This window comes from Lepus europaeus, chromosome 13 (genome assembly GCF_033115175.1).
Source record: "Lepus europaeus isolate LE1 chromosome 13, mLepTim1.pri, whole genome shotgun sequence".
Lineage (NCBI taxonomy): Eukaryota > Metazoa > Chordata > Mammalia > Lagomorpha > Leporidae > Lepus > Lepus europaeus.
In genome coordinates, this window is record NC_084839.1 from 35311556 (window position 1) to 35336218 (window position 24663).

At 45.3% G+C, this 24663-nt stretch overlaps 1 protein-coding gene across 2 annotated transcripts in view; it reads left to right on the plus strand.

Moving 5' to 3' along the window:
• The window catches only part of ARHGEF33 (Rho guanine nucleotide exchange factor 33), a 65003-nt gene extending 40968 nt beyond the window's left edge, over positions 1-24035 (plus strand). The window contains exons 9-16 of one of the 2 annotated variants that reach the window (XM_062210182.1): positions 654-786; positions 5848-5931; positions 7051-7134; positions 9399-9547; positions 10123-10287; positions 11368-12187; positions 16673-16812; positions 23617-24035. In XM_062210182.1, coding sequence (XP_062066166.1) covers positions 654-786; positions 5848-5931; positions 7051-7134; positions 9399-9547; positions 10123-10287; positions 11368-12187; positions 16673-16812; positions 23617-23746 — 1705 coding nt within the window. In that variant the 3' untranslated portion in view covers positions 23747-24035. Of the gene's footprint in view, positions 1-653; positions 787-5847; positions 5932-7050; positions 7135-9398; positions 9548-10122; positions 10288-11367; positions 12188-16672; positions 16813-21804; positions 22068-23616 lie in introns of those variants that run through there. The other variant, XM_062210183.1, reaches the window with a different exon arrangement.
• Positions 24036-24663: the final 628 nt, after the last annotated feature.

Sequence of the window (24663 nt, forward strand, 5' to 3'; positions counted from 1 at the left end):
CCCTTCATTTCCTCTGAAAATAGGAGGCACATTGGGAGTTGTAAGAGAAGGATGTGAGGCTTGGAAAGGCGTTCCATGAAATCTCAGGGGTGGCAGGTCAGGCCTAGTCTGTGTCCTGCTCGGGCCTTGCCCAGTAATCCTCCTTCAAATTCAAGGAAGGGGGGCCGGGGAAAGAAACCCTTTTATTCCTTCTACCCCACTAAGCTTCTGTCAGCTCTAAACCAATTTTACTACTTACCTAAGTAGTGGTCTCATACCCAGTAGCTAAGTATGACCAGGTGCCACTTTAAGTGCTGTCCTCCACAGCACTAATTAGAATAGATTATTTTGTATATCAAATGGTAATAACTTTTAAAAAAAATTCCTGTAGGATGTCCCAAGGAGTGTCATGTAAATGAGAGAGTATGGGGTTGGCTTTGTAAAGTTGAGATGATGTGGACTTTCTTTGCTCAGGACACAGCAATGTCAGTGCCATCAGGAAAGGGGTCTTTCATAGTCTGAGGATATCTGCTGTGAGGCCCACAATGACAAACTTGAAAAAAGCAAAACCCTAAGTCCTCAATGCAGCCTTGCAAACGGGACGTGCTGCGTCCACTCTCAGGGGTCTTTCTCTCTGCACTTGATTTGCGTGATTCTCTCCGTTCTGTTTCAAGCCTCTTCCCCGGCTCCTTACGGTACCTTGTCCAGCAGCACCTGGACTTGCTGCATGCCCTGCAGGAAAGGGTCCTGAAGTGGCCGCGCCAAGGAGTCCTCGGAGATTTATTCCTTAAACTGACAAATGACGAGGTAAGATGCGTCTTTTCCCTCTATGCATTTTAATGCCGTGATTATGTGTCTCGCTCATCTGCTCTTCCTCACAGAGAATCTAGAATCAGTGAATTCCAGAGCTAAAGGAACAACTAAGGTCTAAACTAACCTCTTTCTACAGATAAAGGAATAATATTCAGAGAGATTAGAAGACTTTGATAAAATCACCCAGCTAATAGATAGTTGGAGATTGTGAGATTGTTATTAAAACCTTATTAGGTCTTTTTTTTTTTTTTTTTTTTTTAGGATTTCTTTATTTGAGAGGTAGAATTGCAGACAGTGGGAGAGACAGAGAAAGGTCTTCCATCCACTGGTTCACTCTTCAAATGGCTGCAATGGCAGGAGCTGGGGGCGATCTAAAGCAAGGAGCCAGGAGCTTCTCCCATGCAGGTGCAGGGGCCCAAGTGCTTGGGCCATTTTCTACTGCTTTCCCAGGCCGTAGCAGAGAGCTGGATCAGAAGAGGAGCAGCCAGGACTAGAACCAGCATGCATTATGGAATGCCAGTGCTGCAGGCAGAGGATTAACCTACTGTGCCACAGCACCGGTCCCCTTATTAGGTCTTTTTTTTTTTTTAAGATTTTATTTATTTATTTGAGAGGTAGAGTTACAGAGAGTGAGAGAGAGAGACAGAGAGAAAGGTCTTCCTTTCATTGGTTCACTTCCCAGATGGCCTCAATTGCTGGAGCTGCGCCAAGCCGAAGCCAGGAACCAGGTGCTTCCTCTGGGTCTCCCACGTGGGTGCAGGGGCCCAAGGACTTGGGCCATCTTCTACTGCTTTTACCAGGCCAAAGCAGAGAGCTGGATTGGAAGAGGGGCAGCTGGGACTAGAACCAGCACTGCAGGTTGAGGATTAACCTACTGCCCCCAGAGCCGCTCCCCTTATTAGGTCTTATAACTCCCGGTTTATAACTTTATACTGTACTGTAACTGTCTCTATTAAATATGCACATGTTGTGTATATATGAGAGTACTTCAAAAAGCTTTTAGAAAAATGAAATGAAAAAGTATATTTGAGGTAAGCATTTGGTGCACTGGGTTAAGACACCACTTGGGATGCCTGTATCCGTATCAGAGTCCCTGGGTTCAAATCCTGACTCTGCCCCTGACTTCAGCTTCCTGCTACTGCTAACCTTCAGAAACAGCAGGTGATAGCTCAAGTGCTTGGGTCCTGCCACCCGTCTAGGAGACTTGGCTCAGCCCTGGCTATTGTGGGCATTTGGGAAGGGAATCAGTAGATGGGAGTCATTCTTTACCCCCTTCCCTCTTTGTCTCTCTGCCTTTCAGAAAGTAAAATAAGTAGATCAAAAAGTTTTTAAAAGAAAATTGAAATCTATGTACCATTGTTTTAAAAATATTTATTTATTTATTTGAAAGGCAGAAATACAGAGAGAGAATCTTCCATTTGCTGGTTCACTTTCCAAATGGCTGCAGCAGCCAGGGCTTGGCCAGGCAGAAGCAGGAGCCTGGAGCCTCATCCAGGTCTCCCAGGTGGGTGCAGGGCCATCTTCTGCTTCTTTCCCAGGTGCATTATCAAGGAGCTGGATCAGAAGTGGAGCAGCTGGGATACAAACTAGCACCCATGTGGGATGCCAGTGTCATAGGCAGCGACTCAACATGCTACGCCACAGTGCTGGCCCCCATGCACTATTTTTTTAAAAAAACTTTATTTATTTATTTATTTATTTATTTGAATGGCAGTTACAGAGAAGGAGAGACAATGAGAAATCTTCCATTTGCTTGTTCACTTCCCAAATGACCACAATGGCCAGGGCAGGCCACGTGGAAGCTAAGAGCCAGGAACTTTATCCCTGTCTTCCATGTGGCTGGCAAGGGCCCATGCACTTGGACTATGTTATGCTGCTTTCTCAGGCACATTAGTAGGAAGCTGGCTTGGAAGTGGAATAGCCAGGGCTTTAACTGGCACCCATATGAGGAATATCTGTTCAGTTTTTCCAGTTATTATCCAGAAAAAAGAAATAAGCCTTCTGAAATTTTATTTTGGTTCCAAAAAATTGAAATTTATAGATAGTGGATTTAAGAGAAGCTGAGAATCCAAATTTTGTGTGAAATTTTCTTTTTCAAATATGTGTGCAGGGCAGGTGTTTGGCTCAGTGGTTAAGATGCTGCTTATGGGGGCCGGCGCTGTGGCATAGTGGGTAAAGCCACTGCCTGAAGTGCCGGCATCTCATATGAGCACTGGTTCAAGTCCGGTCTGCTCCACTTCCAATCCAGCTCTCTGCTATGGCCTGGGAGGGCAGTGGAAGATGGCCCAAATCCTTGGGCCCCTGCATCCATGTGGGAGACCCAGAAGAAGTTCCTGGCTCCTGGCTTCGGATCAGTGCAGCTCCAGCCATTGCAGCCAATTGGGGAGTGAACCAGCAGATGGAAGACCTTTCTCTCTGCCCCTCTCTCTCTGTGAAACTGACTTTCAAATAAACAAATGAATCTTTAAAAGAAAAAAAAAAAAAGATGCTGCTTGTGATGCCAGCATCACACATGAAAGTGATTGAGTTGAGTCCCAGCTCCGCTTTCAGTTCCACTTCCTGTTACTGCGTACCCTATTAGGCAGTAGGTGATGGCCCAGGTACTCATGTCCCTGCCCCCTGTGTGAGATTGAGTTCTGGGTTCCTGGTTCCTGGCTTTGGCCTAGTCTAACATTAGCTCTTGCAGGCATTTGGGAAGTCTCTCTCTCTCTCTCTCTCTCTCTCTCTCTGACTTTCAAATAAATATAAACAAATAAAAAAATCAATGAATATATTGTGTGAGCTAATTAAAATAAGTCTGAAAGCCAGTCTTTGCCTGCAATCAACATTTATGTATCAATGAATATCAGTTTCAGGTATCAACAACATTCAAAAATTACTTACTTGTATTAGAGTGGATGTAATGCTATCCCTCTAGTGTATCATTTCTACTCATTTGTATTCAGTATGCTTTCTAAAGCTAAGACTTCTATCTATGGGAATATGATTTAGAAAGCTGAGAGTTATTTTCCTATGGGGAAGTTGCATATGTGAGTATGCAATGAGTGGAAATGTACTCTTAGTAGGAAAAGTTAAGACCCAGAACCACTGGTCTAGATAATATGAAGTATGTTGGGCAGTATTCCTCATTTGGATGTAAATAATTGATATGAATAGGAATTATCAAAACAAAATATGTATTTTATCATTTAACAATTTAAAAAATTTAATTACTGTCATTTTATTTGAAAGGCAGAGAGAGATGGTAGATGATAGATAGATAGATAGATAGATAGATAGATAGATAAAAAGTTCTTCCATCCACTGGCTTACTACCCAAATGCCCACAGCCGCTGGGCCAGGCCAGGCTGAATCCAGGAGCCTGGAGCTCAATCCAGTTCTACATGGCCATTAGGCACCAAGGATTTGAGCCATCACCTGCTGCCTCTCGGGTGCATTAGAAGGAAGCTGGATCATAAGGGAGCCAAGACTTGAAACCAGGCATAGCAGTGATAGGATGTGGACATACCAAGTGTTGTCTTGACTGCAGTACCAAACACCTGCCTCTATTTTTACCCTTTAACAATTTAAAAATACTTTTTTAACATATGTGATCCTCTCCCTTTCTTTGGTCTATTCTTTCACGTTCTCTCATTAAGACAGGGATATTGAGTTTTGGTTCACAAGTTGTAGGGATGTTTACCTTAAAACCAAAAAGATTTCTTGAAAAGATGAATAAAAGTATCCAAAGCCATTTTTAATTCCTCTGTATTCCTTTATTTGCTACTGAAAATTGAAATAACACATCAAAATTTCCTTTTTTTGCAAATCAAAGTTTTGACGACCAGAAAAATCTATCTTCCTAAATTATTATTCTCTAGGCAAAATATCCAGTGTTTTCTTTACATTCCTTTATCACTTCAGTTCTTGGTGCTGTGTTTCATCTTGTTGACTTCAGTCTTCTGAAACACATGGGAATACTTGAAACCTATTGGTGCTTCTTCTTTGGATCAAGTCAAAATAACTAAAGCATATTGAAGTCATTAAAATACATTTAAACTACAGATTCCTTATAAATTATTTGTATCAGGTAGGATGAGAGAGACATCACAGAACTGTTACCATAGGTTAGCAAAATTATTGTTACACAGGTTCTATCTTAGCACAGAATAGCTTCCTGTATGTGCTACATAAATTACTAGCAAGAACAATTTAAGGCTTATGTGTAAACTGATTTTGTGTCAAAAATCAATTCCTAGAAGAAAGGAACAAAAAAAGAAAGGATCAAATAAAATAAAAAAGTAAAAAGAAAGAAAATCTCAATTCCTATCCTAGCATTTTCAGAAGGATTCCATCCCGATACAGGCAGTAGCTGTGGCTGCATTGGAATGGTTCACTTTTGAATTCACTCTGGACTTCCTTAAGAGCAAAGCCTCTGTGTTCTCTTGCTGAGAATATCTGTCATTTAAGAGGTGTATCAGTTTTACCAAGCGTTTCTTTCCATGTGGATAACAATGTCTTTATTCCTCTTTTCCTGTTGGGCAAGCTACCTCTGTTTCCTGGAACATCTTCTCACTCTGTTAGGCTGTTGAGGCAGATCTTCTGGGACAGGGGAAGAGAATTGGTAGTAGGTTGAGAGTCTAGTTTCTAAGGGCCTTTGTTAACATTTCTAAGCAAGTGGAAGGGAAACTGCTGAATCCCTCAGAATTTCCTTCAGTGGCCATCCAAAAAAATTTTGGAGTGAAGGTTGGGTTAGGCAATTTTCGATAACTCCATAGCAGTCTAGTTACAGTTCTTGGGTGTTTCGAGTTTAGGAAAACTCGTGCTGGACTTTCTAGTTGGCTCCAAAGTAGCCTGAAAATGAACTAGATAGCCCCGAAAGACACTGCAAATCCAGTCTCCAACACAGAGGGTGAAATAAGCCAACCTCTTTCAAAAGATATTAAGAACACATTAAATGAATGATTAAGATAATAATCTCTGAAAAGTACTCATTTTCAATATACATGGCTCTGTGAAAATATTATCATCTCAGTTTCCAGGTTCTTACCATGCAATTTTCTGTTTGTTTTAAAGAATAATTTCTTGGATTATTATGTTGCCTACCTGAGGGATTTGCCTGAATGCATCTCATTGGTTCATGTGGTTGTTCTGAAGGAGGTAAGTTAATTCTATGTGTGAGTACTGTCCTTTGTTTACACGTGTTACCTGTATCACGTTGCTTTTCTACCCAGCCAACAGAGCACACGCACTCAGAGGAATGGCCTGAACAGTATTACTGACATGCCTACTTAAAGCAGACACTCAAGGGTCAGTGCCATTGTTTTGATCATCGCCCTGCCTTACTGAGTGACCCTCTCCCATTGATTTATCCCAATGGACAAACTGTAGACAGATACATAGGCGTTCTAAGTAGAAATCTTCAGGGTGCAGCTTGTATGTTATATGTGCTGATGTTTCTTCAATCACAGAAAATACAAATCTGAGTATTAAACTCAAGTCATCTTACAAGATCTTAAGTGGCTCTCATAAGGGTACTTCAAAAGTTAATGGAAAAATTGAATGAAAATATAAGGTTTTTTGGTGCCTAAGTTTATTTCTATGTATTTTTTCATAATACAAATTTCCTTGAAGTTTTTGAATATTTCTCTTACATGTGGGTTTCAAATTTTTTGCACCAAAATAAACCCGTATTTAATTCCATTTTCCATGAACTTTTAAAACCCCTTTATATTAGGTGCTCAGTAAGCATGTATACATATGTAACAATTCCAGTTAGCTCAGGTCAATAGGAAAAAAAAGAGCAATAAAAGTCCCAAAGGTGAGAGTAAATTAAGTCTCACCAATAGACAAGGGGCTTAGTCTTATTAACGTTCTACTTCAATCTCTCATTACTCCCAGCCCGCTATGATTCCTGGCATAAGTTAGCATTCAACAAATGTCTGGCAGAGGGAAATAAAGAGAAGGAAGGGGAAGGGACGTGGAGAAAGTCTAGCATGTTTTCTGTTTCCAGGCCAGTAGATCACTTCCTGATCACACTCTGTTCCCCACTGTCAAGAGCCGGGTGGGTTCAGAAGAAATACATGATATGCTCCGTGCTGAAGACTTGTCTCCCTGATCATGTGGCCTCTTTCAAGAGAAGCCATGCTTCATGACAGACTCTGGGAAGAAAATGCTCTGGGAGGAAACTCTTCCTGCTCTGGTGGGACCGACGCTGGGGTCCTGCTGCCAGAGCTGGAGGGGCAATGATGAACGATGCCACCTTTTTTTTTCATTTAGGGTGATGAAGAGATTAAATCTGACATCTACACACTGTTTTTTCACATAGTCCAGCGCATCCCCGAATATCTGATACATCTGCAGGTAGGCATGGCTACAAAACTGATGTTTCATGTTGATCTATTGTTGTTGGCTTTCAGGGGAGGAATACTGTAAGGAATTATGGAGTCATTAATATTCCGAAGAACTATTTCCATGGCTCAGATTGTTATGATTATCCCAGACCCCACAATGCTCTGTGGTAAAATCTCTGCCTCCAGAAATGTCCAGCTCATGATGCCTGCCGCTGACGTTCTGTCTTCATTCATGAGCAATCTCTGTCTCTGCTGATGCAGGGTCTTTCTGTTATCACTAATTACCATTACTGCTAGATCCTGAACACTTTTTTTAGTCCCTTCCATTTTGGTTCTATATTCATCTAAATGCCATGCTTTGGTATCTCAAAACCTTTTTTTTTAAAGACAAGTTTCTTCTCTCTCTTTTTAAAGATTTATTTATTTTATTCGAAGTTACAGAGAGCAGGAGAGACAGACTGAGAGAGAGAGAGAGATCTCCCATCCACTGGTTTACTTCCCAAATGGTCTCATCAACAGGGTCTGGGCCAGGCTGAAGATGAGAGCCAGGAGCTTCATCCGGGTCTCCCACATGCAGGGGCTCAAGCACCCAGGCCATCCTCCACTGCTTACCTGGAGTATTAGTAGGGAGCTGGATCAGAAGTGGAGCAGCCGGGACTTGAACTGGCACCCATATGGGATGCCAGCGCTGCAAGCAACAATTTAACCTGCTGCACCACAGCGCTGACCCCAATAGCTCAAAGTCCGACTTGCCCACCTGACTGCTATCTTAGCTACTTTTGGCTTGGGTCCATTGTTCTATCATACAGTACTTATGCTTTGTGTCACAGAAGAAGCATAAAGAAGCTGATGAGCTGACTTTTCGACAAAGCTTGTAGCATCTTAGAGGAAGTAAAGTTGAGAGAGAGGCTCACCAATCCCCTACCAGTCCCTCTTCTTCCCACCACCCACTTGTTCTGTTTTAATTGCTATTTAATCTTATTAAGCAATTCAGTGACAGCATTTTAGAAATGCAGGGATTGGGGCTGGCATTGTGGTGTAGTGGGTTAAGCTGACACCTGCAATGCTGGAATCCCATATGGGTGCTGGAATGGCCTGGGAAAAGCAACAGAAGATGTCTAAGAGTTTGAGCCCCTGCTAACCACATGAGAAATCCAGATGAAGCTCCTAGTTCCTGGTTTCAACCTGGCCCAATGCTGACCATTGTGGCCATCTGGGGAATGAACAAATGGATGGAAGATCTCCCTCTCTCTCTGTAACTCTTTCTAAATAAATAGACAAATCTTAAAAAAAATAAAAAGAAGAAGAAAGAAAAAGAAAGGCATTGGATTAATATCAGATAGAAGTAGCCCAGTATCAATATTACAAAGACTTTGTATATGGTTGTAGATGCAAAAACATTCATAATTATTTAATTCTTTCAACATTTCCATGAAATATATACCATTGTTGCCATGTTTTAGATGGAGAACTAAGAAAATTAAGTAATTTTCCTAAGTTCACATGCCTAGTAGGTGAAAAACCTGGGACCAAAAAACAGGCCTTGCAAGTGGTGGAATATGGTAAATAAGCCCTAGTTTTGCTGTCTGATCTGAGTTCAAATCCTGCTGCATTATTCACTAGTTGTGTACCTAATGAAGATCACTTAACTGTTCTGTATCTCAATTTCCTTTTTTAAAAAAATGGAGGGCGAAACTGTACCTGTCTAATTGAGTTGTGGTAAAAATTAAATGAGATAATATTAATAAGGGCTTAGTGCCTGTCAATGGGAAGTATTTGATAAATATTAGTTTTTCCAAATTCAAGTCACATACATATTTCACTTAGCATATTAGGCAATATACTAGGATGGGCCACGAGGCCAGGTTTGATCATAAATACCGCCCCTCCCCCCATGGCTTGCCTTGAATGCCTGACATTTTTACCATTAATCTGACTTGTTTTAAGGCATTATTTATAGACAGCAATTGTTAGAATGCCTCCATTACATCAGAGATTTAATTAGTAGATCCTTCTAACTTTCCACATGGCATTATTTTATGTTCACATCCAACTCAAACAGGAACAACAATGACTCATTTTCCTTTGGCGTGATGGTGAGAGAGCAGCAAGTTTGACCTTTCAGCTTATAATAGATGAGCCATATGTATTGTTGTTAGTTGTCTTCATTAAGTGGCTACCAAACCCTCACAACCGATCAAGATAAGGTACAGGAGACAAAACAATTTGTTATTCTAATTATGCAGTGCTGCTTCCTTTTTTTTCTCCATCCAGAATGTCTTGAAGTTCACGGAGCAGGAACACCCTGACTATTATCTACTACTGGTGTGTGTTCAGCGCCTCCGAGTATTTATCTCACACTACACCCTGCTATTTCAATGCAATGAGGATTTGCTTATTCAGAAACGGAAAAAGCTCAAGAAGTAAGGCTTCTGAGAACAGGGATGTGGATCAGTCATTATGGGTGTCTGTCACTCGTAGCACGAGCTGAAACGCAGTGATGGGAGGCAGAAGGGAAGAGAGAGGAGAGGTGGCTTGATTGGCTACAGGAGCTGGAAATCTGCTACCCATCTGGTGGTTCACTCCCCAAATGCTGCAAAGGCTGGGGCTGGGCAAGGCCAAAGCCAGAAGCCAGGATCTTCCAGGTCTCCTACGTGGGTTCAGGGGCCCAAAGATTTGGGCCATTTTCTGCTACCTTCCTGGGTGCATCAGCAGGGAGCTGAATCGGAACAGGGAGCCGACTCAAAAGTAGAACAGCCGGGACTCGAACAGATGCCCATATGGGATGCCAGCACCGCAGGTAGCAGCTTTACCCACTACTATGTCCCCAGTTTACCCCCTATCATGTAAGCAACCTAGTTTGTATACCCTGGAGACAGAGACCTTCAGAGCAAACTCCATATGATATAGTTCTTAATCTTTCTTGGTATTAAGCTATGTGTTCAGAGAGCCGGTTTCCTGTTTTACAACCTGAGAATTATTACTTCCATTCTGTTAGGTCATCCATGGCAAAGCTGTACAAAGGGCTGGCTTCCCAGTGTGCAAATGCTGGCCAAGATGCTTCCCCCACTGCGGGTCCTGAGGCTGTCCGTGACAGTGGCATCCACTCAGAAGAGATTCTGCAGCCCTACCCTTCTGCTCCCAGTTCTGGTCCTGCTGTCACGTAAGCACCTACTGCTGTGGAAGTCAATGAGCCTCCCAGCCCGCACAGTGTTTGTGTATGATCTACAGGGCTCTGTCTCCACTGTCCCCAGGCCTGTATGACAGCCAAGATCAAATGCTTGGATCTGGAAAGGGGGCCTAGAGGATGGGAGGAGAGGCAGAAAGTGTTTTGTGGGTTACTTCAGCATTGAGATGGTGAACTTTATCTTTGCCGTACAACGGAGTAAAAAAGGAAATCCCTAGAAACAACTTGGCTGTCATTACACACCATGTTTGCAAAATAAAACCCAATTCAAATCAGGTATTTCATTTCACTATTTCTTTTCACACCTGCAAATCTAAGACCTGATTTTCATTCTTCGATCACCAGAGTGATACTCAGTGTTCACATGGACATTCTTGTGGCAGAATTAATACATCAATGCTTAAGCAGTGCAGCCATTTTTAGTCAGTGTTACGTGGTACAACTGGAAAAATCACATCCCATTTGATAAGTATACTACGCTACTTTGTAAACTAAATTCTTCAATAGCTGCAAGGCATTTCTTGAAGTTTTGAAAATTTCATATTTACACAGAAGGGTACCGTGAACCCCAAACGTCATCATCCAGACTGAGCAGTTATCAAGGTCCTGCCGCGTTTACTTCACCAAGAAATTTGTTTTTAAGTGTGAAGATCGTGAAGTCCAACAAAAGTCGTTTCCGTTACATTGTCAGCGCCAGGGCATTAAAGGGAGAGGAGTGCCCTGAGAGAGATGCCCTGGCATGCTACAGGTGGTGGGAGGCTCAGAGGCCTCCACGGGGTGAGAAGAGGGTCCCTGGCCGCTGGCCATGTCCATCCGGGCCTCTGCCTGCCGGCAGCTCAGGCCGGTACTTTCCGGTACCTGCACAATGGGCCCAACCTCCAGGCTCCCACTCGCAGAGAGCGATTCCTGGCACCTTAGCGCCAGACCCTGGCAGAGGAGCACGCAGGCGACTGGGAGGGGCCGAGGGAAGGAGCTGGCAGGATGGGGCTGCCGCTGGGCAAGGGGCCTGCATTACTAAGTAGCCATGGGCACGTCTCTCTTGTTTCCCCTTTAAAGGCACCTGATGCCCCCCGTGAAGAAAAGCCAGCAGCAGCCCAGCCTGATGGAGAGCCTGCAGCCCGGGAAGCCCGGTGACTGGGAGATGGAGGGCAGAAAGCACGAGAGGCCCGAGAGCCTGCTGACGCCCGCGCAGTTCTGTGCCGCCGAGCAGGACGTGAAGGCGCTCGCCGGGCCCCTGCAGGCCATCCCGGAGATGGACTTCGAGCCCTCTCCGGCCGAGCCGCTGAGCAACGTGGAGCGCTCCCTGCGCGCCCCGGCCGAGCTCCTGCCCGACGGCCGCGGCTACGTGCCCGCAGGCTACGAGGAGTTCGAGTACGGCGGCGAGATCTTCGCGCTGCCCGCGCCCTACGACGAGGAGCCCTTCCAGGCCCCGGCCCTCTTCGAGAACTGCTCGCCCGCCTCTTCCGAGTCCAGCCTGGACATCTGCTTCCTGCGGCCCGTCAGCTTCGCCATGGAGGCCGAGAGGCCCGAGCACCCGCTGCAGCCGCTGCCCAAGAGCGCCACGTCGCCGGCGGGCAGCAGCGGCGCCTACAAGCTGGAGGCGGCGGCGCAGGCGCAGGCGCAGGCGCACGGCAAGGCCAAGCCGCTGAGCCGCTCGCTCAAGGAGTTCCCGCGCGCGCCGCCCGCCGAGGGCGTGGCCCCGCGCCTCTACAGCACGCGCAGCAGCAGCGGCGGCCGCGCGCCGCTCAAGGCCGAGCGCGCCGTGCAGCCGCACGGCCCGGCCGCCGCCGCCGCTGCCGCTCGCGGGGCGCCGCGGACCTTCTTTCCCCAACAGAGGTCCCAAAGCGAAAAGCAGACCTATTTGGAAGTAAGGAGGGTAAAGTAAAACCGAGCCGAATCCCGCAACGCCGGCGGCCCCGGGCCTAGATCTACAGGGGCGACCCGAGTTCACCCAGCGTGGAGGGTAGAGGGGCGAGGCCAGACTTGAACTCGGGAGCGCGCTCGGGGCAGGCAGAGCCCCAGCGCCCCTCCGAGTTCAAGGCTCCTGCCTAGGTGACCCTTGGAGGCGAGTGGCAGCGCCGGGTCCCCGGTGCCGGGGCGCTAAGAGCACGTCACGCATGCATGCCTGTACGCCTGTGACGGCAGAGAGACCTTGACTCTGCACACCTGCTCTCCGTGCACGCGCACACGCCCACCCACGGTTAGGGGAGATCTCATGACTGCAGGGAGATGAGGAAGACCCTAGTTCTGGACACCTGCACACACCCAGCGTCAGGGTTAGAGGATCTCCACACAAACACACATCAGAGTCAGAGGACTGCACACACACACACACAGAGTCAGGGTTAGAGGATCTCCACACACATACACACCCCAGAGTCAGAGTTAGAGGACTGCACACACACACACACAGAGTCAGGGGGGTTAGAGGATCTCCACACACATACACACCCCAGAGTCAGAGTTAGAGGACTGCACACACACACACACAGAGTCAGGGGGGTTAGAGGATCTCCACACAAACACACATCAGAGTCAGAGTTAGAGGACTGCACACACACACAGAGCCAGGGTTAGAGGACTACACATACACACACACCCAGAGTCAGGGTTAGAGGACTACACACACACACACACACCCAGAGTCAGGGTTAGAGGACTACACACACACACACACCCAGAGTCAGGGTTAGAGGATCACACACACACACACACACCCAGAGTCAGGGTTAGAGGATCACACACACACACACACCCAGAGTCAGGGTTAGAGGATCACACACACACACACACCCAGAGTCAGGGTTAGAGGATCACACACACACACACCCAGGGTCAGGGTTAGAGGATCACACACACACACACACCCAGAGTCAGGGTTAGAGGATCTCCACACACATACACACACCAGAGTCAGAGTTAGAGGTCACACACACACACACAAACAGAGCCAGGGTTAGAGGACTACACACACACACACACCCAGAGTCAGGGTTAGAGGACTACACACACACACACACCCAGAGTCAGGGTTAGAGGACTACACACACACACACACCCAGAGTCAGGGTTAGAGGATCACACACACACACACACACACACACACCCCAGAGTCAGGGTTAGAGGATCACACACACACCCACCCAGAGTCAGGGTTAGAGGATCACACACACACACACATCAGAGTCAGGGTTAGAGGATCTCCACACACACACACACACACACACACCCAGGGTCAGGATTAGAGGATCTCACACACACAGAGTCAGGGTTAGAGGATCTCCACACACACACACATCAGAGTCAGGGTTAGAGGACTACACACACACACACACCCAGAGTCAGGGTTAGAGGATCACACACACACCCACCCAGAGTCAGGGTTAGAGGATCACACACACACCCACCCAGAGTCAGGGTTAGAGGATCACACACACACACACATCAGAGTCAGGGTTAGAGGATCTCCACACACACACACACACACACACACCCAGGGTCAGGATTAGAGGATCTCACACACACAGAGTCAGGGTTAGAGGACTACAAACACACACACACACACACACACCCAGAGTCAGGGTTAGAGGATACACACACACACACCCAGAGTCAGGGTTAGAGGATCTCCACACACACACACACACACACACACCCAGGGTCAGGATTAGAGGATCTCACACACACAGAGCCAGGGTTAGAGGACTACAAACACACACACACACCCAGAGTCAGGGTTAGAGGATACACACACACACACCCAAGGTCAGGGTTAGAGGATCACACACACACACATCAGAGTCAGGGTTAGAGGACTACACACACACACACACCAGAGTCAGGGTTAGAGATCACACACACACACACACACACACCAGAGTCAGGATTAGGGGATCTCTTCCTGCTTAAGTGTGTGGCACCTCCGAGTTGCAGTTGCGCTGTTTTTCAGAGCACTGCATGCAAATCCCAGGCTGGTCTGTCTCTTCCTCAGCCTGCTAGGTGCACGTGTTTGTTCAAATATACACAATGCTGAGAGCTGTGCCAGCCTCCTCTGACCCCTAACCCCTTCTTCCTCCCCTCCCCACCTGTGTGTAGCTAGTGAGGAGCAAGTTGCCCGATACTAATGTAGGCTCTGGGAAGTTTGCTACAAAGCTTTACAAAGCATTACTGCCTGCATTCCTTTTGACCAGAAAAGGATGTCTCACTAATTTGCCAACTCCAATGGGATGGAGACATCCCAAAATAGCCAAAGAAGCCTTCACTCAAAAACACCTTCTTTGGGCTCAGTGAATATCGAGATATTTTGATGTCTAATGTTAGTGTCTGCAAGCTTTGGGGCATTTTAAAACGTATTTAAATATCCATGAAATAGTTGATAGCTCCTTGGGGAATATATTGCATGAGTGTGCATGCTTGCATGTAAATGTGCCTGTGTGCGTTTAGTGTTAGGTGTATATATGTATGTGTGTGCACACTTGTGCTTGTGTGTGTATATGTAATTTGGAGCAGGATGGGGATTTTAGTTGCAAACTAAACCTGTGAAAAGCCCTATCCCTACTGGTGTCAGTGTTTTGCTTTTGAGATGTGAAAAGCTCCTACCGCTTCATCTCTTCAAATATACTATGTGTGTCTTCCAGCTGTGCCCAGCAGAGCCAGCTCTGAGAGTCAAGGAAGAAGACAGTGCGTTAGTGCAAGGAGCCCTCGGTTAGGTGTCAGGCAGGCTAGGTTCAAGTCCTGGTTCTGCTGCCGAACAAGCTGTGTGCTTTTGGACAATTCACTTAGCCATTCAGCGCCTCCAGTTTTCTCACATATAAAAAATGAGACAATGCTTATCTGACCTACCTTACAGGTTGTTGTGAGGATTAGGCCAAATGAGATCAAGTTTATGACTAAACCTTGTCAAGTATAGACTGCTGTACAAATGTAAGATACTATGAAGATCATAGTTTCATGGATTTTCCTTAAACAATTCATACATTTAGTCCCCAAATAGTTCCTAAAATCAGCTTCTCAAAATGTAGTCCCTGACGTAGCAGCGAATGTATTACCTGGAAATTTGTTCTAAATGCAAAATTTGCACCCCAAACCTACCAAATCACAACCTGCATTTTAAGAAGATTCCTAAGTGGTTTTTGTAAACATTAATTGCAAGTGCACAGACGCACCTTAAACCTCTGGCTTTCAAATCAATGACTGTCAGGTGTTCCGGGGCCTGACTGCAGATTCTGATTCAGGATGTCTGGGTAGGGCTCAGAGATCTCCATTGTAGAGACCTCAGCTGAGCCTAGAATCCCAGCTTTTGAGAAACCCTGCACCAAGATGTCCACTGTTGACCTCCATTTTCTGGTTATGAATTTTAGAATTGGAGAGAGTTTTTAGATCTGTTACTGCAACCCCAAGTTCAGTTCTCAAAGTCAGACTCAGGTGTTTCCTAAAAACGAACAAACAAAACCCTCATCCTTATGCTTTACTTCTATGTCAGCAAGCAGCCACCCAACCAGTTCATGAAACTTTCAGGGCATCAGTGGTGTAGTTTTGGCTTTGGTTTCTTGGGTTCTTTTAAGATATTCAACATCAAGCAGCTGTTTTTAGGTTGCTTTTAAATTATAGTCACTTCAAGATGAATATTTTGCTCATGTGGGATGCATATGGATACTAACTTGAATACACATAAATATATATGAATATCTATCAGCATATCTCATATTTTAAAGGGAACTGAAAAGTTCCCAAAAAATACAGCCTTATTTTTCATATATTTTACTTCACACTCCAAATGCCCTGAGTTAGTAATTGTAAAAACTGTACTAAAGGCATGTTTGCAGATTAAAAATATCAGTTGACATTTACTTCTAAATAGGTCCAACCTCCCCAAAAACTTCTTCCCTCATTTATGTATAAAATGGAGAGTTAGGAACATGATTTTAAAATTAGTATTTCAATTAAAGAACTTTGTTACTTTGCAGAAAGAGAAACCCATCCAGAGATATGAGGAGACTACTAGTAGTTTCCTGGCAAGACAGTACCGGTGCTAGAATAAGATTTCATGTTTCATGGTTTTTAAACATTAGCTAAATTCCTTGATTTCTTTATCTTTAATTATTATTACATCAGATTCGATTCTAGGCTGTTAGCCTTGAAAAGTAGAAAATGCTATACTCAGCAGAAAATTTCCTTCCTTCCATCTATTGAATCCTTCATTAACTTAGGTTTGCTTTAGTTGTGATTGGGTGCCCACCTGTAGTCCTTTGGGATGGGGCAAGAGAAAAGTCAGCAGAGCTAAAAAATAAAATTGTCCTGCACTCGGGACAGGTCATGACTTCGAGGAAGAGTAAAAATAATCCCTCTTTTGTGTTTGCAGGACATGCATTTAGAAGATTCCACCAGATTCTGTCCAAAGGAAGAAAGAGAAAGTGAACAAACATCTTTCAGCGATCAAAACCCCAGGCAAGACCAGAAAGGGGGCTTTCGAAGCTCCTTCCGCAAGCTCTTTAAAAAGAAGTGAGTAGCCATTAGACAAGACAGCACTGTAACTCGTTTCCCTTTGGGCTAAGTCTTGAGGTGTAACAGTATTAAGTATCTGATAGCCTGGTCTCACACAACTGCTTCAAGTTCAGTGCCTGTACTCAGTAGCCAAGATTCCTGCAGGGTGAAGATGCTTCTCAATGTCACCTCTCAGAATAGAAGCCAATGGCTCTCTCCCCTGTCTCTTCTGTCTTTTTTCCCTCCTTCCTTGTTCCCAAAGTCATGTGTCCTGACAGGGATGTGGAAAGGAGGTCCCCTGGGAAATGAGCTGCCGACACACCCCCTTTAGACTGGGAGGAGTGGGTTCCACTATTAAGTGGGCTGTGATGAGTGTCCCCCACCTCTTGAAAGTTTTCTAAAGATATCTCAGTACTCCTGCCTTTCAGGGCATCTAGGTATCCTGGGTTCTAATACATGTTTATCGGGACTTCATTGTTTTCTCTGAGTCAATGAAGTTGACTTGGGCCTTAGGTAAAAGTCACTTTAGCAGAGTTTTCCTATTCCAGAGGAGGAAAAACAAGTCATTTCCATTCTGTGGTCCTGAGATTCTGAGTTCTTTTGGTATGAAATGTAATCCACTGGGCATTGGCCATTACTCTCCTATAGTCTGAGAGTCAGTGGCAAACCACAGCATAGAATATAGGGAAGAGAGAGGTGAATGTTACCATTGGGTTATAGAGGGAATTGCCAGTTTGGCCATGGCCAGCCTGAGAGTTTGCTGGTTTCTGTCTCCACTGGTCCTCGGTCCTACCTCCTTCTCCCTTAGAGAGATTGTCCCTGCTACTTAAGTTTCCCTTGGTAAAAGAAGTTCTCGCAGTGGGACTTCGTGGATGGAAGTTAAACAAAGGTGTTATTGCTGGCTTTGGAAAGCTGCTGCCGAGTGAGGAAGTGCAGGGGAGTCACTCTTTAGTAGAGGTTACTGAGTTAGGTGGGATGGATCCCTAGGGAAGAGCTGGGGCAGGCCTGAAGTGAGGGCTCCTTTCTTTTTTATGATTTGTCTAGTTCTCCTCCCACAGGTAGGGTAGTCCTGAAAGGACTAGGTCTCTGATGGCTGATCTCTGCCTGTTGTTTCTGAAAGACAGGGCGAGAGGAAGAGCCACGGCACCACAGACCCCTTGCAGCTCTGCTCTGGCAGCCAGCACGTGCCTGACTGCCCCTGGGTGCTCAGCCCACCTTCTGCGGGGGCCGGGGAGGTGACGACTGGCCGCCTCTCTCAAGGGTCACAGACAGATCTCTCTTGGCTCACTGCCTACCTTTGTCAGCTTTGACGGAGATGGAAGGGCCTGGGAGCACACAACTCTCCAGCCTGAACTTGACCCCAAACTCCTAAGGGCACTGCTTGAGCCCATCTTTTCTTCTTTTTCTTGTTTTTTTAAGCCACAGTATTCTCAAAACAGCCACTCTTTGCTCGCTACCATTTATAATGACAGGGTGCTACTCTCTGTGGGAGAGCAAAGGGCACTAGATCCACCTGCAGTTCCTTTAAAAATCCTCGTTCAGCAGAGACGTGAACGAATACGCACTGCTGGTTACACGAGGCAGGCAGAGTGGATTTTCCCTCTCTGTTTCCAGAGGGCAGACCTAGGAGCCACGGGTTAAGAAGAAGCCCTCCTAGAAATGCAGCTGCCTGGCACTAGAGCTGGCCACCTCCTGAGGAAGCGGAAGCTCCTAAGCACAAGCTAGATGACTGTCGGGGATGCTGGACCCGCGCTGGCTGCGCGAGTGCTGAAGAAGGCACCAGAATGCTTTTTTTGCCTGGAGACCTGCTTTCCGCCTATACTGTGGCTCAGTCTGAGTAATCACATCTTTTTGTCACCTGAAAGAGGAAATTAATGTGGCCTTGGGACCTATAATTTTGAAGGCCCACCATGTAGAAGACCAGGTTTTCTCTTGCGGTGAGCCCCCACAGATCTTGGAATAATGCAGAGCACGTGCCATGGGCTCTCCAAGTTCATGCCTGTTATTTGTTTTCAGTCCCCTTGAGGAATTTTGGGATTCTCTTTGATGAAAGAGCGATTGCCTTAGTTCTCTCGTCTTTTCTCGTAGACCATCCTCTCCTGCATCCCTCATGTTGCTGTCACCCCTTCTGGTACTGTCCTTTGCAGTTAAAACTCTGGTGTGTTATCTGAGTGGAAGTAAAGGCAGAGCCACCAGATGGCTCTCCCTCTGGCTGGTTTCCCTGGCTTTTCAGATCTGGCCCAGGACAGTCAGCACCATCAAGTGATAACCCGCTTATGGCCTTGTACTTAGGGTGCCATGGTGGGCACTTTGGGAACTTGGCAGGGGATGAGAAAGCTGCTGAAGTAGCTTCTGAGTGTTTTCAGCCAAGAACCATGGGAAGACCATCGTGGAGCATGCTTCTCTATGATAAAGTGGAGAGGAAGGGCAGGCAGGCCCCAGTGTAGCGCAGGAAGGCCAGTGGCTTGTAACTCCCATGAGAACACAGCATTCTTACTAAGTAAGCATTCTTTCTTATATGCATGCACTGTGCAAGACACTTGTATAGGCTTGTGAATGACATGGGTCCTAAGCGTTACACAGGAACTTGCATTCTGAAGTCAGGTGTGTGGACCGGTAGAGGAAGGACCCAGAAAGAGGCATTCAGCCCTTTCTCCTCCTGTGTGTCAGGAGGTCCGTGTGACTTTTAAGAAGTGGCTGGGTACTGGAGCCACCCCAGAGCGTGGACTCACAGGCCCACGGGGGCCAGTGCGAGAAAAGCCGCCTGTGTCATGTCTGGGGCTCGCTGCCTTCCTCCCCCGTAGCCCTCTGGAGGTTCATTCCTGTCTACGCTGACACGCTTTTTGTTCCATAGGGGCTTGTTTGGCTGGTGGCCCCACACACCCAGAATGCTGCTTCGGGATGAAGCTAGGCATGGAGCCAGATGCAGCAGAAAACCTGAGAAAGGGTTCTCTTCCCTCTGAGGCTGGGAGGGCCGAACGCTCATCCCCACACCCACAAGGATTCCCAAGGGAGAGTCACGTTGACATCACTCAAAAAATCCTGAAAAATGCCCACAATATTTGGGGACAAGGATTACCCTCTGATTGTTTCCATATTAGGCACATTTGTCCTGGGTAGAGAGATACCAGTTCATATATCTCTAAAAGCTGGCTGGAATTGATCAGAATAAAGACTATATCTTATCACTTGAAAATATTAAGTGACTTTAAACATTTTAAATGAGGATACTTAGAAGCCAGGAACAGACCTAATTTGACGGGCTGATGCTAGACTAAAATCCCCTTGCCTTTGAGTAGGATGGAAGGCAAACACTCCCATTCTAGAAGGTTCTATATGAAGACTTACTGTAAACACTGAAACCTAGATTACTACGAAATCCGAGGCATGTGCTACTTCATCTTTATATCTAAATCCTGTACTTAGATAAACGTGTAGTCTTGGTTGGGGGTGTAGTGACAGGGAAAGTAGCCGGTGCTCTCTCTTTTTATCCTTGGATTTGAGAGGAGTGGAGGATAAAGAATACGGCTTCCAAATGATTGATTTTATTTCCTAACCCATCCTTTCCCTCTTTGGCACTTTGGCACTTACATGCCTCAGAGTGTCTCCATCCCTGTCATCACCCTCCCTCCACCAATCACATCAAAATCTATTTTCTTAATGCACATGGAGAGACAGAGAGAGAAAGAGTGAGAGAAACTCCTACTGATCCTTATATAACTGTGTGTCAATAAATCCTTTTCTTTTGGTGTCTTCTCAGCTGTTTTTGTCTATGCCAAGCCTAGGCCGTGGAACAGACCATGTAACAGAAGGCAGGCCCACTAAAGAAACAGTTGAAACTTATCCTCATCTCTTGTCTGCCTCCTTAAAGCCTATCTCAAGTCACTCCCTCATTCTTGCCTACTTTGGGGGTCTCTCTCATTTCCCATTTCATTTCCTAGATAACTTTAAGATTGAAGGTGATGGTGAAAGGATAGACATTTTAAATTACTTCCGCTGATTATAAATAGTTCTCAATAGTTATTTGGAGTCAGTCTTTAAGTTAAGGGTCTTTGCTGTAGTAGGTTCTGTCTAGCATAAAAGTCATAGAAATAGTTGCTGCCTGTTAGGAGCTTACAGTTCAAAGTAAGGGCAACCTAACCATACGTGTAGGACATAGCACACAGTAAGCACTCCACCGATGTTTCTTAACGGACTGCTCATTTGTCATCCTGGGGACTACAAGGGCTGGCTGATTTGGCCAACAGGATGGGTGTTCCTGAGCCCTTGCTTCTGCACGTGCCAGTCTCTGAAGCTTTCAAGGAGAGCAGTGGTTCCTGTCAGAGGGCCAAGCCTCCTTACAGCAGAGGTTGCCGTGGCACCAGATTCCGCCCTTCTGCCCTTCCCCAGCTCCAAATAAGCTTCCAAGGGTTCTCTGTAGCAAGCCCATGCTTGGCGATGTTTCCTGTCTGTGTCACGTGAGTGGGAAGGAAGTTAGAGCAGGTTCTTTTTTTTGTTTTTCCATCAAGTGCTTTGGTGGCTGCATCTCAGAATGTACTGGCAGCCACTGCCCTTCCTGAGTGTGCGCTTACTGTGTATGCCGATCTGCCCTGTGGTCCGCCAGAACGGCTCCAGGAGCCCCACAGCCATCTCTGTGTTAGAGAAATGGCATGAGAGCAAGTACACTGGCCGTTTCTCCTAGACCTTATGGGTTTCCTAGTAGTTTAGGGAGGCCTTCAGAGCCTAACAGCCATGCCTTGGGAAGAGTCCTGGTGTCCAGGTAAAATGACCTTTAAAAGGAAGCAAATGAGCTTGGAGCCATGGCTACAACAAAATGCCAGATTTTGAAAAGGGTTAGCAAATTAGCCATTAGTTAACTCATAGTTAATATTAAGAAATGCAGAGATATGCAGGCGGTGAGACACAGGGAAAGTACAATTTGTGAGAAGAGCAGTTAAAAAAGAAAAAAAAAATTAAGCCGAGTTTGTGGACTCTGAAAACTAGACAGGGCGATTTTGGCATTTGTTTCAGAAATGGGAACGCAACTGGTGAAGATTTCTGTGGTCCTTGGGGCTGGTGGTGACATCAAAGCTTTCCCATTTCCAGGTAAACTAAAACGGTTGCATGTCGGAACCATCGAAGTGTGACTTCCTGGGTTTTGGAGAGATTAGATGTAGCCAAGATGGGGAATGAGAGGTGAAGACTTTTAAGTTGTGACTAATAACTTTCTGATGAGAAATTCCTGGGGGAAAATTCAGAGAACACAGCTCAGTTCAAATCCTGCTCCCTACTTCCTGCCCCTTAAACTTGACATAGGCATTCGTAGTCTTCTGAGTAACAGAAGATGCAGAGAAAGAATGGGATGGTCAAACTGCATCTCCTAACACTCAGGCGCAACTGTTCTAACCAGGGGTGGTCTGAACTGGAGGTCTGCGGGAGATCTGAGAGATGAGAGAGGCCTGGTGTACTAGGGCAGGGCACGTGGAGGCTGTTTCTAGGGAGAGTCGGGGGGTCTACGTTTCACCCCACCCAGATCCCAGATCCCATCTTATTCAACGAGCACCAGGATGGACCAGAATTGAGAGAGAGGGAGAGAGTAGTGTTTCCTCTCTTCACTGGGATCTAGTAGAAACGTGCTCCTTCCCAAGCAGAAGTAGAAAGCATGGTGGGCAGCTATGGCTTCATCTGCAATATCAAATAGCGTGTTGAAAAGTGAAAATATCTGATCAGTGATCAGGTTTTCAGACATCAGGATTTTAGTCTTCCTGTGGATCCAGCTTCTTTCCTTGAGTAATGAGTGGTAAAGAGATGTTTGAATTCTGCCCTATTAATGCAGTAACTGATAGACTCACAGTTAATTTACCTAATAAGAATAATGAGCACTCAGCAATAGCATGCCAGTGATAGTGCAAGGACTTGGAGGCCACTGATCCTTCTTCGTGGGTAGTGGGAGCGTATCAATCTCAGTCTCAGCACATGGAGAACTCGCTAAGCTGTGTAGGAGCTTTGGGCAAATAACTTCAAGTCTACATCAGTTTTACATCCCGCACCAAGTCTCTTGATATTGGTTCTCATTACTGGGCTGGATTTACCGATTCTAGCTCAGAGTTTAAGCCAGCAAAAGGGCCCCAGCCTAGTTTATCCAGAAAGCCTCCTCCCTCCAGGGACTTCTGACATGAACAAAGTGGAAAAGGTACAGAGCTGGAATGGATTACCCAACTGGCTTGCCCAAGAGAAAGGAAGAATGCACTCTCGACTGGGGACTCACATGGACTGATTTAAGCTGTTGACGATTGATTGGTTTTGGTCTCCTCTGTGGTGGTTGAGATTATAGTATCTCCTCAATTTATTACTGTACTGATTTCTGCATTCTGCCAAATGTAGCATATGTCTGTGGTTGGCTTCAATAAATCTTTCATTTAAAAATGAAAACAAGCAAAAGCAAGAGTTTGTAATGTGATGCCCAAATTCAGTTAAGGCCCTTAATAGCCCTTGATGATTTAAGGGTATTGGTAATTTGTGGAGTTTTTCAGTCTTCATTGAATCAAAAATAGAATTTCTTGAAATTTGAGCTTTTATTTCCCTAATTACAATGTTATTACACAGTATCTTACACTGACATATATAGTAGTCACCATTGCCCTCATAAAGCATTAGAAAAATACTCTCTTTATGTTCACTGCCAGTCAGAGATACACATGTCTTGAAATTCAGGGGAGTAAAAACTATTCCAGATCTAGGAGGCAACTGTTTTACAAATGCAAAGCAATTTGGATAGATAAAATATTTGAAAACAATTAAAACCAAATCAACCTGTACTTTATCTGTGTGCTGAGATTTTAGGTCCAGTGGATCAGAATACAGGGAAAAAACTAATGAGAATCCCTCAATGGATCCTTCACCCACCAAACAAGATTTCTTCAGAAACCGACTTGCTCTTGCAAATGACCTTGACCAAGGAACAGCTGTGTAAAACATACTTAAAGTTGTATTGTCAAGTGGTAAGATGAGGATAAAAAGCTTGTATATATCTGTGTAGGAATATATATATATATATATATATATTGATGTATAAATTCCTGAGGAAAACTAGTATAAATACTTACATATGAAACTAAATCAACATACAAGACATTGAAGAGATGGAGATTAGTCTATTGTTAAGACCTGGCTTTTTGAACCTTAACACTTGGGAAAAGGGAAATGAAGACTTTTCACATCATTACAGAAAAACACAATAAATTTGGAGGAAAATAAATGTTTGTAAGAACAAAAATTTCCATCTTGAGTCGTTCCCCAAGTATAACTTTGAGCATGTTCATATTTAATATGGATGTAAATTTTATGCTTGCTAGACATTTAGCTTATTAACTCATCCTAGAGTTCTTAGGTGAATATACACTATGTTAGGAGCCAGGTCTGTCTTGTCATCTTTCAAAAAACCTCATCTTTTAAAACACAGGGTTAGATCACAGAACTGTTTTTGTTTTTGTTTTTTAACATATGTTCCAAATCTGAGGTATGGAGAATGTGCTTAAACCATGATACAGAAGGGTCAAAGCTTAAGGGTACATTGATCCCCACCCACACTGGTTCTGGGCCATGGGAATGATCATAGGGGGAGGGTATAGAAACCTTTTACCTTCTATGGGTTGTGCTGAGGATGGGGACAGCCCAGGGGCCATGCTTCATTGAATACTCAGTATTGAGGAACCACCAGTGATCCTGTCACTCACAGTCAAGACCAGGTGGACCAGCGAGAAGCACTGGGAACCACATCCTCTTAAGACTTTCAGGGAGGACAGAGGTGGCAGCAGCAGCTGTGCTTTCATGTCTCCCACACCATGGTTGCTACAAACACCAGGTCAGAATGAAAACTCAGAGTTGCAA